The sequence below is a fragment of the Caretta caretta genome, chromosome 2 (genome assembly GCF_965140235.1).
Source record: "Caretta caretta isolate rCarCar2 chromosome 2, rCarCar1.hap1, whole genome shotgun sequence".
In the NCBI taxonomy this organism is placed as follows: Eukaryota; Metazoa; Chordata; order Testudines; family Cheloniidae; genus Caretta; species Caretta caretta.
In genome coordinates this window covers 94,400,108-94,418,088 of record NC_134207.1, presented here as the reverse complement: position 1 = coordinate 94,418,088, position 17,981 = coordinate 94,400,108, and the positions used below count along the sequence as shown (strand labels likewise).

General features: G+C 38.2%; 1 protein-coding gene across 2 annotated transcripts in view; it reads right to left on the bottom strand.

Moving 5' to 3' along the window:
- Positions 1–208: 208 nt before the first annotated feature.
- The window catches only part of CDH7 (cadherin 7), a 102,732-nt gene continuing 84,959 nt past the window's right edge, over positions 209–17,981 (bottom strand). Inside the window, exons 8-13 of one of the 2 annotated variants that reach the window (XR_007355258.2) lie at positions 17,122–17,258; positions 15,992–16,113; positions 14,009–14,126; positions 10,883–11,134; positions 2,302–2,862; positions 209–1,407 (exon numbers count right to left, since the gene is read on the bottom strand). Coding sequence is in view for 1 of the 2 variants with exons in the window: in XM_048840169.2 (XP_048696126.2) it covers positions 2,369–2,862; positions 10,883–11,134; positions 14,009–14,126; positions 15,992–16,113; positions 17,122–17,258 (1,123 nt within the window). In the remaining variant the exon portion in view is untranslated. Of the gene's footprint in view, positions 2,863–10,882; positions 11,135–14,008; positions 14,127–15,991; positions 16,114–17,121; positions 17,259–17,981 lie in introns of both variants that reach the window. The other variant, XM_048840169.2, reaches the window with a different exon arrangement.

Sequence of the window (17,981 nt, the reverse complement as noted above, 5' to 3'; positions counted from 1 at the left end):
CAAGGCAGTTGTGCTGTTTACTTAAATAACACTGAAATCTCCTTTGAGTGATATGTGCTAAAATCAGCACTTTTGACTTCATAATCCAAATGCATGAATTATTTTATCTTCCCACCAACAAGGAGATTATTATAAAATTGTTCTCCCAGCACTTTGCTGATTTAACACCAACATAACACCTTACTTTTATTGAACTGCATACGCTTGATACTTTTTTCACTTTCTTTTATTGAAAATCTTACATATGTGACTAAAAGTCATGGGTAATATCTTTCAATTCCATTACAAAATCGGTCATCTATCTAGCTATTTATCTATCTCTCTCTATATATATATATCTATATATATATATAGATTTAATACAACTATAAGCAAATCTACTCAATCATGAAGCAATGATTGTCTACAAAAACGTTATCCAAATTTAAATAAATTTGTTGCAGATAATCAAAATTATGTTTTTAATGAGGCTGAAGGCCACTTTCACATAGTTAATTGATAATGCTGGATTGCAAGAATTACAAAGCCTTAAGGATATCTTCCCCCACCCCCATGTGCATCCACACATTAGGATTTCACTGTAAGGCTCCTCTTTTCAGAAAGAAGCACTTTCAGAGTGAACTACTCGTGGCATACTTCGGCCCCGACCCTTCAACACTTATGCTGAAGTCCTAGCAAAGTCAAGTCACTGAAATTTAACACATGAATAATGTTTGTAAAATCAGGGCCTTATTTAGGAACTCATCTACATATGCTTCAAAAAGAAAAAAAAATGGAAAGAATATTAAAAGAAAACATTATTACTACTTGAATATATGCCTTATTTTCTAATAATAAATCATGAAAGATGAAGTATAAATATTGTCAGAATTATAAAAAAAAGTCTTATTCTAGGAAACCCTACTTCAAAATTGTACAATATTTTAACCTACTGCAATTGTCCTTCTATTTTGGCACTCCTGAATCAGTGTAGAAATTATGTGTTGTGAAGTTAATTCCTCTGGGGAAAATATTTATGTGAATCAGGATCAAAAGATGGATTCTGGAGTTTATAGCATTACATTGCTTAACATATGAAAGAAATTTTAAACAGTCTTTCACTGTGATTCATTAACAGCAAAAGAGAAGGGGAGAAAAAACCACGGTCTTTAAAGTCTTCCAAGCGCATAGGACATGTGACCTTGAAAACTAAATCTCGCACTAAAGACACTCCCAACTACCTCTGAGTCTTCTTTCGAAAATGCAATGTACAAATATTTTATTCAAATGTCTCAGACATGGTAATAGCTCAGAAGAATGACTGTGTGTCCTTGTAGCTGTGCTCCTTTTTGAGAGATGAATGGCGGGCTCGATTGCTGTACTGTAATTTCTCCATTTCCATGCTTCATTTCCTTCACGTATCTGAGACTGGAGAAAAATCAGCATGTTCTGACGCGTGTAATACCATGAGGCAGTAAAATGGACCTGAATTTAGTGGAGACTGGAGCTCCAAAATAAATATAACTCTCTATGTTAAATTAAAAAAAGAAACAAAAGATAAATTCTCCTGTACAAATCAGAAGAGACAATAAAAAATAACAAATAGACAGCAACTTTTTGCGTACCTACACAGGCATCACAAGCCCATTTTCAACATTAAGAATCCCTTTCCATATTTTTTATTTTATGGGGATTGTAAATTATTTCAGTAAGACGATGACAAATATTGCAGGTTTTCTTAGCATGGTTTGCAATTATTTTTGTTTGTTTTGATAACCTAGGTATTTACAGAGATTTCTAATTAAATAGCTCTCGTCACCACCATCGCCACCAATAAAAATATTCTGCTGGGTTTTTTGTTTTTTTTGTCTTTTGTTTGTTTGGAGTTTTTTGAGCAAGCAAGCTGCATGCAACACTGTAAATAAAATTTGCCAACAGTTTTTTTTTTTTTTAAATCAGAAAACTACAATATTGTAAGACTGTTTTGAATGGGATATTGTGTTTTGTTTGTTTCCTCTTCTACTTATCCCTTATTAGAGACTTTACAGTCTAGACATGGCAGTACTGTGAAGGCATCTCTAGGGTATCATTGGCTCATTGAAGTCACAGTGCACTACTCTTAGAAGTTAGTTGCCTCTGCAGGTATATAAGGGTTGCTATCTATTTGGATATGGCTGAGCGTCTCATTTTATCAAAAATGCCATCAAATGCTCAGGATCTGCGTGTGGTCAGTGCAGTCCCTAGGACAAGTCTAATGAAAATATGCTTCACCAAGGCAAAAAAACCTAAAAGGTTAAAAATGGAGAAATATTTACAACTTGCCTTTGTCCAGATGTTAAGTTTTTGTTTTTGTTTTTCTTCGGTGCATTTACACAGAAAGGTTCCAAGGCTATGAGTACAAGCTGTCAGGGCCAGTTCCGTACATATCCGCGAGTCGTTTAAAACGAGGCCCCCAGTCGCTGAGGTAATCGTAATTCTGATCAGAGTTTGAACTGATGGAATCTAAAGAGCTGAGTGACTCAGCCACTGAGCCACTTCCCTCAAAGGCATACGTCTGCAAGGAATCATATGGCGGGGCACAGGGATCCACATCAGCCTCTTTTAGTCTCTCCCAGATAAATTCCCTAAAAATGACATTATCTGGGATACTTTTAAAAGTTGGTCTGCTCAAGAACTGAATCTCGGGAGTCACATCCCTTCTGGTCTTGGTGTCTCGGATGATGTTGAGGTTTCTCAAGGCAGCCATATCAAAAGCCTCCGTGTCTTCTTCTCCGCCACCCTCATCATCATATCTGACTATGTTTTCCCTGATATCTCTCTCCTCATCAAAAATTAGTGGCTCTTTTTTCCGCCGTCTCATGGTGACAATCAGCAAGACCAGCACTGGAACACAAAAGACCAAAGTTTTAGTGATGATGAAGTTTGAATTTATCCTCCACTCAGATCTTTCCCAGTAGAGGAACTATTCCTCAGTTTACACCACACAGATCCTTTCCTTATCCAAGGAACACAATGCCCACATCATGCAGTCAGATTTTGAATCACTAGTAGGTTCTAAAATGGCTTTTAAACAAAGACCTTTTAGATATTACAGAATATATTTCCAGAGTAATTCTGACTTAATGTCTTCATCTTTATTGCTATATCCCACGCTATCTGCTAAACATAAATTTAAGAGCCAATTGAGGCTGATTATTACAATCGTACAGCCACAAAATGAAAAAAGAGACCTTTTTCTGAACTCCTAATTGCCCAAGTGGTAAAAGCGCATTCATAAAGATACCGCATGGATTTTAACAACCGTAGTTTGGGAAGGGATTGAATTAAAATATGCCACCATAGGTTCACTGATAAAATACCTGTTCCTTGATTGGGAAACTCTGAGTTATTAAATAATGTCTCATATAAGCCTGACTTCATGGACTAAAAGCATCTCTGTATTAGACTGCACTTTGCTTTAATGTGCAAAATACCATAGTTGGTGCCTGTGAATATCTGATGAGAATTGCTAAGGCTGCGTGCGTTTACTGGATCAACCCCTAAAGTAATGATTTAAAAAATTCTGATACTTCGGGTTTCTTTTTTTCAGCTTAAAAGCCAAGATTAATTTATAGAGACTTAGCCAAAGTATAAGGAGGGGATTCACTCCAGGCATGTAATATACTTGCAGTCATTTACAGTTTAAATATGTTTTCGGTAAACAAACAGGTACTATTCATAAACATAATTTGAAGGGATTAATGTGAATACTACATTCATGTCTGAAACATGACAGACTGTTACTTATCCTCCTAAAAATGATTTTTTTATTTTAACGTTTTAAGCCTCTGAATAACTTTGATGGGATTAGTGGGAGCTATAATGTATACTTAAGGTTGTAAAAATCAGAAGACATTCGGTGGTAAAGCTGCTCTTCCACCCTATCTCATAGCATTGTGCCTTGGTGCTATTTTTAAACTATCCTAAGAATATATTTTTGTAAAAAAATGCATGATCCAGGGTTATATCCTTCACCCCATAGCACTCACGTACTTCTGCTGGATGTTACACAGACTTCTTAAAGGGAAAAGTTCCTGAAAGCTAATTTAGATCAGTTTTGGTTTAAAGGAACTCAGTTCTCCTTTGGGCTGATTCTTTGCATGCCATGCTTCTTCATGGACTGAACTTTTGTTTCAGAATGCAAAACACTGAACATAAGGTTTTATAATATAAACAGAAGCACAACCAGACATATAGCGATATTAGGGCATACCACAATAATAAGAGCAGTTGAATTGAGCAACTACATAATGAAATATAAATTAGACACCATTAACCCAAAGACAAATTATGGGCATTAAATACATAAATAACTACCTTGGGACACTCCCCAACTACGTGAACTCTCCCCAAGTATTCTCATGTGTGACATCAGTGCAGTACATCATCCTCATAAGAACATCTTTTCAGGGAGGTATTTTCTACCAAGAAGTAAAGCTACACACAGGGCATAATTTAAGATGTGGGTCAGGTGGTAAAAATACCTAAGCAACTCAAAGCCATTCAGACTTCTTTTCTGTTTAGAAGTACCACACCATCCTCCTTATGTAGCTTTTCCAGCCCAGTGTCAAATTGGCCTACAGCATAATCAGACTTCGAAGACCGGTCCTTGCAGTTCCTTCCTGGGCACCTTCTGTGCCTTCTAAAAGTAAGACTGAAACAAGTTTTTTTCCTGAAGTTTTCTCTTTTTGACAAATATAGTAAGCAATGCATTATTTTTCATGTAATAGCTACAGGGCATGCATCTAATGATCCATCTATTAGCAGATGCCTTGTGATTGTGAATTATTGTGGCACCAGCCTATATTTTTTGCATGACATCTACTGGCACAAGAAAGACACACGTTACTTTGAGGCGGCAATGGTTTGGCAAACACTATTCGGAGCCACGTTTACATAAGTCTGAAATATTAGGAGTTTGACCTTTAAAAGGGATTTAGAGTAGTTGCCAAACATTTTTGTATTAGCAGAATCTGTTTTGTTGTAAATTATAGTATGGTGAACATAATATGTACAGGTTTCAGAGGAACAGCCGTGTTAGTCTGTATTCGCAAAAAGAAAAGGAGTACTTGTGGCACCTTAGAGACTAACCAATCGGGCTATTTCCTGCATAGATCAAGGTTTTCTCACATCCCCCCCACCCCCATACACACACAAACTCACTCTCCTGCTGGTAATAGCTCATCTAAACTGACCACTCTCCAAGTTTAAATCCAAGTTAAACCAGAACATCTGGGGGGGGGGGGGGGAAACAAGAAGAAATAGCCCGACTTGATTATGTAAAGAGTTGTCACTTTGGATGGGCTAGCACCAGCAGGAGAGTGAATTTGTGTGGGGGGTGGAGGGTGAGAAAACCTGGATTTGTGCTGGAAATGGCCCACCTGTTGATCACTTTAGATAAGCTATTACCAGCAGGACAGTGGGGTGGGAGGAGGTATTGTTTCATATTCTCTGTGTGTATATAAAGTCTGCTGCAGTTTCCACGGTAAACATCTGATGAAGTGAGCTGTAGCTCACGAAAGCTCATGCTCAAATAAATTGGTTAGTCTCTAAGGTGCCACAAGTACTCCTTTTCATAATATGTACACTGTCTCTCCCCCCATCTATCTATCTATCTATCTATCTATCTATCTATCTATCTATCTATCTCCTACATGCAATGGTTAAATTTCACTCTTAACAGGTTTTCTTACTAAAAGTGATATTTTTAAATGAAAGACAAATTACATTGCTAACAGTGATAAATTTGTGATTTAATTTAAGATCACTATAGACAGAACTAAGGGTTTTCTTCATCTTTTAGTTCTTCTTTTATATTTTTTACCATGTCAGTGTGACAATTTTTATTGCCATGTAGCAAGCATCTAATCACTTCCTTTAGTCAAGTGTAAATGTGTTTTCACACTCCTGTCATGCTGAGCAGACTTCATTTTGAGATTTAAATACCTGCTAATAAGTGAAAAATATGAAACTTAGTAGATACGCCTGCCTAGAGGTACAATAAAAATCAAGATAAAATGAATGTTTTATGTAGTATGCCTTGTACATCCCACTCTTGCTTGAAGCCAAGAAAAATATGAAGTCTTTCAAAAGGTTAAACATTTTAGCATTTAGATGGCTTTAAGAGATTATTAATTTCTAACTACTCCAGCAGCTATGAACAATAACATTTAACCTCTAAATGAACAAAGCCTTAGCTGCATTGCAGGGACTGTGGAGATTATTACAGGCCAAAACTAAATATCTGTGGTACCTAAAGCAAGCACGTCTGATTTTAAATGTAGTCTATTTCCCATTACGGCCTATTTCCTTTCCCATGTTCGTCACAGAACCAGTGATCAAGGCGGTAAAGAGTGCCTGACTGAATGACTAAAAAAGCTAATTTTATAGATTGTACAATGGAAATAAAAGTATAGTGCAAGCATTAGTTATACATATTAACTCTAAACAACCACACAGACAATAACATCACTGGTTGTTATATTTAATAAGCAAAACACCTAATACCATTTGTTACAAACAACTAATCCATGAACAAACAGAACAACTAATGGCTGGGACTACACTCAGATTTTGTACCAATTTAACTAGCTTGGTAGAAAAAAGCAATTGAGTTAAATCATTACAATGCCCTTATGTGGATGCAGTTATACAGATATAAATGTATTTATATCAGCACAGCTTGTTTAGATACTTTTTGTCAAAATCAGCTATGCCAATAATTAACACCTTTCTGTCACTGCAACCATAGGAAGGGTTGTAACCATTTACCTTAAGCTGTTTCTGAACAAATACAGTTCAGTCAATGCAAAAACTGTGTGTAGACCAGTCCCAAGTATATTCCTGTTGAAGTTACTGCCTCTCAAAGCCATTGTGCAATGTGTGTAAATTTGAAGTTCCCACTTATCTTAGTAGGCTGTCACCCAGCATGTCTCCCTGTCTCTGTTTTTGTTCTAGACTTTCATTTTGTACTCAAGGCAATTGCTGCATCATTGTAAAGATGTAATAATAGCCAAAAGACAACCCGGAAGAGAGGACCACAAACACGGCTATAAAGAATGTCATACAGCTAATACCCATTGCCATGCAACAGTCCCTTAAGCATATTCTCTAATATAGCAATAAACCACATCAGGCTTTGAATTAGTAAACTATTGGTTCATGCCTTGGATGTGTTATGAACCCTGAAGCTAAAGGCTGGGTATCTTCCACCATCTAAGAAATGCCTCAGTAGCCTTCTAATTCATACACTCTCATGGCTAGTGCAATCAGATAGCTCTTGTGGTTAAAGCAGATTGGGAGTAGGAGATCTGTTCCCAGATCTGCACAGGTTTTCTGGGTGACCTTGAGTAAATCAACCTGGTTTAAATTTTCAAAAGTGACTGGTAATGTTGTATGCCCAATTTGAGAGATTTTAGCAGGGGATGATTTTCAGAGCGCAGGTTCTTAGCACCATCTGAAAATCAGCCCCCCTTCAAGGTATCTCAGGTTGGGTATCCCAATATTGACTCACCCCAAAACACCATTTACTTAAAGAAATACAGGCCATAATCTCTGAGTCAGTTTCACATCCTGTGTCCATCTTTTATTTAGAATGTAAGCTCTTTAGGACAGGGACTGTGTCTTACAATGTATTTGTACCAAAATTGCACAGAGTCCCTGAACTCATTAGGACTCATTCGTGGTACAATAATATTAACAATTAATAAACAATTTGTATCTACTTTTATTTTAATTTTTAAATCTACTTTTGGAAGTTTAATCATTGTATTATTATATACTATAGCATATAGAAGTGTATACAATGAGGTGCAAAGACCTTTTTTTAGAATGGGATAGGAAAGTGGGTGCTGACGGTGGGTTACCATTTCAAGTATGGAACTACCAATAGGGAAAGCACATTACTAACCAGATTTCTGATTCTACCTGATGTTTCAATGTAATGGAAATTCCTGAGCTGTGGAAATAAGTTATATGTAACTTTACATGCAAATACTTCTTTTTGTGAGTTTTTACATATAATAAAATTGCAGTTACACACTATGTTAAATGCTTATTCTAAAAACACTTATTATTGCATCTGTGAGATGTTAACTGAAAAATAAATTACACTGAATGAAGTTACCATATAATTTTCAAAGGAGTTAAAGATTTCCTCTCTTATTTCTTAAAAGAATTATATACAGTATATTATATTATTATAATATACAGTATATAGTATTATATACAGTATAAAGTGAATGACACCCAGCATAGTACTTTTCATATGTATTTTCATAGCATAAATAACAGCCATGTTTTTGTTGAAAACAACAGCTCTGCTGCAGAGTTGATACTGTGCAGCTTTTCTAAGTAATCGACTGACTATTGGAACTTTCTTGTGGAACGGAGTTTAGAAATCAATCTTCATCAGTCAGATTAGGGGCGGGGAAAGCTCACCCCTCTGGCCTCTCTACTTTGAGGCTCTAACTCTGGCATTCACTAGAGGACAACTTCAATGCCAGCTGTTTAACATGCACCGGCAGCTTTGCATGTAAGCATCCAAATGTGACTTTGTAGGCAGAAAATGGTAAGGGGCTCAGCCATGCAAATGTCAATTCAGACAAGTAAAAGTGAGCTTTGTGGGGATATTCAGAGGCCAGTTTTGAAACCCCACAAAATGTAGTGAATGTCAATTCTTCTGACACCTAACATCAACAGCCAAGCAGCAAGCAGACATGTCCCTCATATGCTGCAGAACAAATTATTTAGATAATATGTTCTGAGATCCTCTCCTCTTCTCTTTGCCAGTGCTTGTGAACAGTCTCAAAGAGATGAGAAGCAGCACTGTGGTGCCATGTATCATAGAATCATAGAATATCAGGGTTGGAAGGGACCCCAGAAGGTCATCTAGTCCAACCCCCTGCTCGAAGCAGGACCAATTCCCAGTTAAATCAGTTATCTGCTGATAATTTCTCCCTCCCTAATGAGTTATCTGCTGCATTCCAACGCTGTTGCACTGAATAGAATAAACAAGTTACTACCTGGTAACTTGACAACTAATAAGTTGGGTCTCTACTGAATATCTTCCCTGAGAAACATTGTCTCCTGTTTAAGAAATACACACACACACACACAAACAAGCCTGTAAACCATGGTATGTTTTTACAGGACTTTGAAAATAACCGTCTCATTTCTTTATATGCCAGAAATGATGGTATGAGAGTGCTGGGTGAGTGACTTTCTATGAGTACAGAAATTGTATTTCTGTAAATCACTTTGGGCCAAACTTGCGCCACCCTGTAGACTTCAACCAAGCAATGCCAATTTATACCAGATAAGGATCTGGCCCTTAGTCACTGATCCAAATGTGTAAATATGGGAGGGCATGTATGTGTTCAGGAACTTTCTTTAGTTGTGCTGATGATCAGGGCAGTAATATTTTTTTTTCACATGGCTCCATTCCATTTTTAACCTTATTAACCTTACAAACTGTTATTAAGTATTGAAGGAGCAAATTAAGTGCAGCAAAATGAGTAAAGAACAAATTTGAAAAGCTCCGTACTTTGCCCATCACAGGCTTAAAACACCAGAAACAGGAAACACTGCAACCTGTGTACAACCACTGTGTAAATTGACTGGGTTCTCAATACTCTTGTTGTTTTATTGTTCCGTTAACAGTGATCCAGGCAGTCTCTGCCTATTAGTTTTGAGCCTGTCTGGGCAGTGCAGAGTACCAGAAGAAATGATGTCTCAGGGAGGGACAAGGCATTATTTGGGGAGGTGTGGCCTGCTCTCCACCAATGCGCCTAATTCACTATGCAGGCTCCTGCAGGGAAGGAGAGGCAATGGACTGCACTTAGAGACTTCGAAGTAGCCAACAGCAGGAAGGGGACACTGCCGGATCCAGTTGTTGTACACACAGTGGAGGAAACTACAGTAAACGCCTATTGGTGGGAACCACCTAAACTGATTCTGTATTTTAGCTACCTCTGTGGCTACGATACCGAACTGTGGACATTACAATCTCCCCACTCCTTTTGGGATGATACGCTCACCAAGAGTACTCATACAAGCCTTGATCCAGGAAAGCACTTAAGCATGTGCTCAGCTGGGGCCTCAAGCAACACTGGGACGCTGACTGCACCAGAATCTTGCACTGGGTGTGAAAAGATTAGGGAAGCTCCTTGGTTCCCTTTTCTGCTCCACAATCTTGAGTTTTTAATACTGTCACCGCCTAGTCAATTTCACTTTAGTCTCCACAGGGAAGTGAGAAATCCTGATACAACTAAGCTTCTAGCGTGATTTCACAATTTCCAAATCACCTTTTCTCCCTCCCGTCTCTAGTTTCAGTTTTCACACAGAATGTAAAATGCAACTGTGCTAACAGCTGCAGGTATAACAAAAGGACGTCATACAAATGCTACTCAATTAAATATGCTAATTCTCATCAATAAATTCATTTGTGACATTTGCTGTAAGTCTTTTGCTCTTTGCAAATCATTAAATGTTATAAATGAATATCCTTAAAAGAAACAAACTGTTTATAAATGTGCATATTATATACTCAGTAAGTAATGTGAACGCTACCAGCTATATTATGTTCAACGAGAGAGATGTTCATAAATCCACTTTTTCACCTGCAATGTCTATCTATAACTATTATATCAGCTGCAACTGATATTATTCCTTCTACCATTACTTTCTGGCAGATTACCTTTGACATTATTTACCTACATTCTATAAAATGCCTCTGTTGCTGGATTATTAGCTTTTCTTCCCTAAAGAAAACTGAGGATAAACAATAAACGAGATGCGGGGGCTTTGTTTGTTTGGTTGTTGTACTGTACTTGGGGTGTAAATGAACAAAACACCAAGGACATACCTAATAATGTCAGGACGCAAGCAAGTATTGCTATAAGTGCACCAGTGCTAAGTCCTGCAGGCAAGACGTATGCCTCTGCATTGCATGTTTGGGCTCTGCCGTCGGCATCACAGTCACACACTCTGATAGTGAGGGTATTGGTGCTACTAAGTGAGGGCGAGCCACTGTCCACAATGAATACTGGCAAGTAGAAAACAGCCTGTTCCTGTCTCCGGAATCCATTTCTCCTGGTTAGCACAGATGCGGTGTTGTCTAGAGGAAGAAAAAGACAAGTGTAAGACACTCAGAATTTCTATAGGAATAGTCCACAGGTAAAAATGCATTTTTTTTTCTGTCTGATGGACTTTAAGTTTTATATTATTTTATTAACTTCTTTGTCCTGGCCATGCACCGTAAGGAGCTGCGATGATATGTTCTGCTTGAGAATTTAGTTCTAGCCCATGCAAAAACCATTAAGGCCTGTATTTACCAGTAAGGTTTATGCTGGAATTGTGGAGGCCTATAAACTTTAATCACACTTGCAGTGCCACACTCATGAAGCAAAATCCCAGAAGGGGTGGGGCACAGTAAATTAAATGAAAAAAAATTGCACTTCACTTGTTTCTTTAAGTAGCTACACGGTGTATCAACACATAGATTTCACTTCTAATTTTGCAGGCTCTGTTTCCCCACTGTAAATGTGCATTGATATTAATGGAAGTTAGATTCACACAGGAAGAGGAAAAGAGGAGAATAAACCTCTGAAATCCACATTGTCACAGCTTGGGTCACAAAAAAAAACATGGCATCCACACACACAAACACATAATTGTGTGTGCAAATGCATAATTAGGTAATAGCAAATCTAATTATTTGTCTGCATGCACCAAGACCCATTTGTGTACACAAATAATGCAAGAATCTATAATGGGAGTATGCACATGTTTCATGCTTACCCAGTGTACAGGAGTTTAAAACTGACCTAGAAAGAACAATTAATTTATATATTCAAGGTCACAAGTGAGCTCCTCAAAATGGTGCACCTAGTGACTTAAAAACATATGGCAATGGAACCAATCACTTCAAAATCCATAATCACATCTCAGGTATCTTTTCATAAGAAAATAAAAAGCCATATAGCCTCTAGTAACAATAAAATAGTAGAATAGCTGAGATTTAATTAACAGCTCTCAAGAACCCAAATATAGGTTTTTAAAATGTTATCAAGCTGCTCAAAGAGACATGGCTGTCACAACTGATTTGTAATGTTTAGTACTACAATTTAAGAGATATAAATAATAATTTTGCCCTCCTGAAGAAAGACAGTGGGAAATGACCATTTGCTGATGGTTCCTGACTGCACTCAACAAATGAATGGATAATAAAGAATCAAACCTGTTTATCTTGCAGGTATTGCACTTTTAAAATATGTTTTATTAAACATGTTTTAAAATATATTAAAACAATTGAACAGTGTATTACTGACTTCTTTTGCGACTTTTTCTTCCCCATTTTAAAGTTTCAATAGTTCAGAATAACACACAATTATTTTACTTTTCCTAATATTAACTACAGTAAAATGAACACTTTGTGATCCGTAAACAATTGTACCCATGCTTAACTGTCCCACTGAATTCAACAAGGCCACCAACATACTTAAACTTAAGCATATGCTTAAGTGCTGTAAAGGCCCAGATGTTCAGAGTGATGCACAAAACTGTGTGTGTCTGTGCAAATCCTGACATACAGGGATTATTGTCCTTCTGTGGTACATACGAAAAAGTACATATACACTTTTGCACACACCCATTAGAAAGTATGAGCAATTATTTCTGAGCACACAAGTCTGGTATGTACAAAGTTAGATAATCAAAAACGGACAACTTCTGCCCTTACTTACACCTCTGTTGTCTTTATTGCTGTGGCATGGGGTGTACTGATCTAGATTGTATGTTCTCTGGGGAAGAGAGTGTATTTTTACAATGTTATGGTACATTGCACAGTGTGTCCCAGAACCCTGCCTAGAATTTCAGAGGGCTAATGTATTCTAAGTAATAATATTAATAATAATAAATGCATTTGAGTCTTTAGGTCATGACCTATAAAATCACTTCAGCATATGCTTACTTGACTTCCCTACTGTTGTTCATATAAGTAAAGTTAAGCACATTGGAAAAACAAACTGTGGACAGCTGAATAAGACTCTTTATCAACAGACTGATTTTTTGTATTGTGGTCATTTCATTTTATATTTAGTTTGTATTCTTATTTTTGTTCAGGACAAAAGGTGAATCAAAGTGTGGATACAGTTTGAAAAATTGTCCACAAAAATAGTACCTTTTCACTCAAATTATGGTTAATCGTTTATTTTATTACAAGAGCAAGTTTTTTACTCCATTTCACACTGCAGAGCAAATAGAGCAGTGCAGCAGTGAGATGGGGGTCTATTGTATTCTATTTGCTTCAACCATTAGCTAAGCAGACTGCCAATGTCTAGCTGCCATACATATACAGCAATTAATGAGAACTCCAATTAGGAGTGTGTTCTCATCTCTTTTCACCAGTGGGAATGTGATGCCAATGATGGTCCTCTGTGTAGATCTTTGGGGAAATACAGTCCTAGACAGCATGTGTAAATATTGTAGGTAGCCTAAAAAATGAGCACTCAGCCTTCACCTCCAAAAACAACATTCAGTTGCTGAAAAGGTGTTTGGGGGGGTTTCACCAAAGGAATTCTCATTTTGCCATGCCTTTGGGGCTCATTTCTTTATGCCCTGAATTATATTAATAAAACATGAGGCCCAGGACATTTTTCAGTCACTGCCCTCAAGGTAAAATCTAATTTGGATAAAGATATAAAAATATAGGGAAAAAAGAGGGAAAAGGCACTTGGGGGAAAAGAAAAGATTTGAAGCCCCACTGTTTAGCTCAAGGCTCAAAATGATTTAAACAACAGTTTCTTCCTCTTGACAGATAATCTCTAGATAAAAGTTACTTAGGGGGCAGACTGCTCTTTAATTAATGCCCTCCCTGGCAGGGAAGTGCACCCCAATGATGATCACTATGTGTCTGAAAAAAGAGTGGTGGTTACCTAAGGCACCTAAGTCAGTGCTCCCCTAAGGCACCCAACAACATTTATATTTTTACCTTTGTTGTCTTGCAGAGAAAAGTTGTGGTTATTTGCTGCTTCTTCTGTCAAACTGAAGTAGAACTGGTGACCACTGGGTGGGTCATCTTTATCAACAGCACTGATTTTCTGGATTACCTGAAAAGAGAGGGTTCGGTTGAAGTTATATTGAGTTTTATATTTTATATAATACAAAGCAGTATATACACGCATGCCCTATACACACAGCGCTCATGGTCAAGTGGTAAATCTCATTTATCATGCACCTTCAGCCATCTGACTTGCATTCTGCCCCCAACACCTTGTTCTAACATTTCAACCTTGTAAGCAATTTTAGACACCGTTAACTTTCATCTCCCATCTCCCCACTGAAAACGGTGAAGATAAATACTTTCCCTTTCCTTCCTCTACCCCAAACTGCACTGGCTCGAGGCACTATGTAGCCAATATTCATCCAGTGACAGGTTAAGATCTAATATATCACCACTCATTAAGGATAGGAATGAGAGTTTTATAGTGTTGGAAAGGGGATACCTTATGTGTGAAAATAACAGTGGATATAATCTAGCACCAGAGAGAGAGAGACAAGCCTCTCACAGTTATTAGTGGGTGCAATTAATGCCAGACTGTGTCTGCAAACCACAGGTGTAAATGTAAAGCCCAGATTTTAGAGTTAATTAAGGATGAGTAAAACAGAATTGAATATTACTTTAATCAACATTTTCTGAAACATGACAAACCATACGAAATATAACAGACTAGACCAGTGATGGGCAACCTGCGACCCATCAGCGTAATCTGATTGCGGGCAGCAAGACATTTTGCTGACGTTAACCATCCAATGCAGGGCCCATTGGCCAGGAACGGTCAACTGCGGCCACTGGGAGCTGCGGGGGGCTGTGCCTGTGGACGGTCAAAGTCAGCAAAATGTCTCGCGGTCCGCAATCAGATTACCCTGATGGGCCGCATGCGTCACGCAGGTTGCCCACCACTGGACTAGACTCATGTCTTTGATATTTATAAATTGTGAGTATGTGGTCATGAGTATCTGGAATAACTGATTAGAGCCAGGGACAGTGTGGGTAGATACTCATATGCAATTTGGTCAGTCCATCTTAATTTTTTATGGCTTACAAGACTCCTGCTGGTCCAATTCTAGGTTTCTTTTGAGCAAATGAGGCTAATCATGTTAATTTCTGTTGTAGTTTTAAATTTTGTTGTAATTTTGAAAAATGGACAGAACAGTGATGTCTTTTATGAAAGAGGAGGAAGACTGAGACTCTGGGAGATAACACAGAAGTGGAAATCCTCCATGCAGAGGGCCATTGCATCCAGGATGGTACATGGATGCTGTGAATTTCAGGAATAAAATGGCCTCCAGGTTTCTAGGGGGTGAGGGGTTGGAGCAATGTGAATGGATCTCTTTGGGTCTGATTTTCAGAGGTACCAAGAACAAACAACTCCAGTTGAAGTCAGTGTGTGCAAGGAGGGGGTGCTCGGAACCTCTGAAAGTCAGACCTTGTGAGGGCAACCTTGTACAATTTCTAATACAAGAGAACTGTCACAGGGGATATTGTGCCCCTTAGACCCCTTTTTCCTAATTCAGCCAAACTTATGTCACCCACATTTAAGTTTTAGGAGTGCTAGAGGATATAGGAAGTGAAGTGCTGAGCACTCTTACTGCCTAGTGAGATCAGTGGGAATTAAGGGTGCTCATCCCTGTACAGAATCAAGCAAACAAAAGCATCATTTTGCTATGCAAGGACATCTGGAGTTTTACACGGCTTGTGCCCATCTAATTTTTATTTCTGCAGCTCTTTCACCATAGCCAGTATGGTGGAGTTTTTAGACTTTGCTTAATATTTGTTTATGCTGCGCAGTCATTGCAAAGTGTCATTTGTATTGCAATAAGCTGACTGTCTTTTATCTTAAAGCTGGCATCTTTTCAAAAGAAATTACTGCCTAACTAATGTGAATAAACATCTGGAAATATTGATCTGCACCTGGCCAGGCTGAGCATTTTCACAGACTGTTGTCTCGTACTCCATGGCAAACTCGGGGGCATTGTCGTTGATGTCAAGGATAGTGATGGCCACATATCCTCTCCCAATCTGTGCTGGGTTCTCTGTGCAAAACAAACAAACACATAAACAAACAAAGACTCTTTACAAGTTATTTTTTGGATCAATATGCCTTTCATTTGCATTTTGTCTTGTGCACACACCTGTCAAAATGAATTAAAATACCCCCTAGAAACATAATGAAAAATAAACTCTAGGATAGAAATCCTGGCCTTTTTTCAGACAATGGGAGTTTTGCCATTTACTTCAGTGGGACCGTATTTCACCACAGGGGTAAAATTCAAATTCCAATGGATAAACCTCAGGAGCAAAAAGTCCCTGGGGGGATGGGAATGAGGTGACATAAAAACCCAGCCACCTCGAGTGGGCTCACAGCCAGTCAGCATAGTACCATTCATCTAGGATGGGGCATGGTTAGAATGGATATGAGATGCATTTATTCAGTTAATTCCCCTCAGTAATTCAGGGAAGCCTATGACATAATTTATGGCTTCCCTGTAACTGTGGGTAGCATAAGAGAAGTACCATCTACCCACCCAAGTCAATCTCCCTGCAATTCCCTTACTATTAAGAGTGAATCTAGTTCTAGGAATCTAGCACCTTTATTTGCAGACATGGTGTAATTCCTCTCAAACCTGAATTACATCCCCAAATTGAAGCAATCATGGATTTTAGCAGTATGGACCTATGCTTTCTACTGGTGTGCAAGACAATTGCCAATCTGTGGTAAAAGGGGTATTGCACAGTAAACTGATAATCACAGAGTTCAGAGGACATGTGTCTTAATGAATAAAATACCTGTCTGCAATGAGATAGGTCTAAATGACTGCACAAGGTGTGAGGCAGAGGAGGTGTTAGGTAGGTAGGTAGGTAGGTTCTATCTATCTATCTATCTATTATTTACAACACAGTCCTCATCACATTATCTATAGTGAGATCGGATATATAGGTCTACATTTTCATATTTTTATTCAATGCCATCAAGCAATTATTATAATTGAACCTGAATCTTTTGTTCATTCTGTGTATAAAACCTTTAAATTGTAACTTACGACTCTCCATAGCCAAGACAGTGATGTTATGAACAGCATTCGTTTCTCTATCCAAAGACTTGGCAGTTGTAATGACTCCACTGTTGGCATCAATATTGAAATATCTCTCCAGGTCTGTGTTTCGGTCGATTGAGTACCTAGGTGAAAGGTTAAAGAAAACTTCTGATCTATGTTCAGCTATAGTTTATCAAAACGTTTCACTAATTTCTCATTCGATAGAAAGAGCACTCATTGTTTCCCCCTTTTTTGACTCTTTTTCTTCAGTATTGCTCAGGTTTCCTGGAAGAAGCAAAACTGTATATGCAGCCTCTTGAGGCTACAAAGTGAACAGTGCTGAGAGATGCTGGCTCTGTTCCCGTACATAATGCCTTCTTCAGTGAGGTTATAGGTATTTCCTTATCTTTTCTTACTTTCCTCCTTAAGGTAGCCATTCATTTATTCATGGAATAGCATACTCCTGAACCCAAACCTAATATGAATCACAACTGGAAGCTTGCTACAGGGCTGTATCAAATTCATGCAGCTCCCAGCAGAGCTGGCACTGACAGAAACAGAACTTCTGTCACTCATGGAAGAGCTCCTGTCTTACCCTGTGCTATGGGTCTGGGGAAAAAAATACTTGGAGGAGGTCAGGGGATTACATATTCGCCTGCCAGCTCCTGGTGCTTTATTGTCATTAGACAAACACATTGAGTTTCTTGGCTTAACATATTGTTTGCTAGGAAGGGGGAGACAGAAAACAAGCAGAAAACACAGAGGAAAGGGAGAACCCTGTCCATTGTTTACTTTTCCTGTGTGAAAATGGGAGATGGGATTATGCAGTTTTAGGTTTACTAACAATGACTTCTTGACATACCATG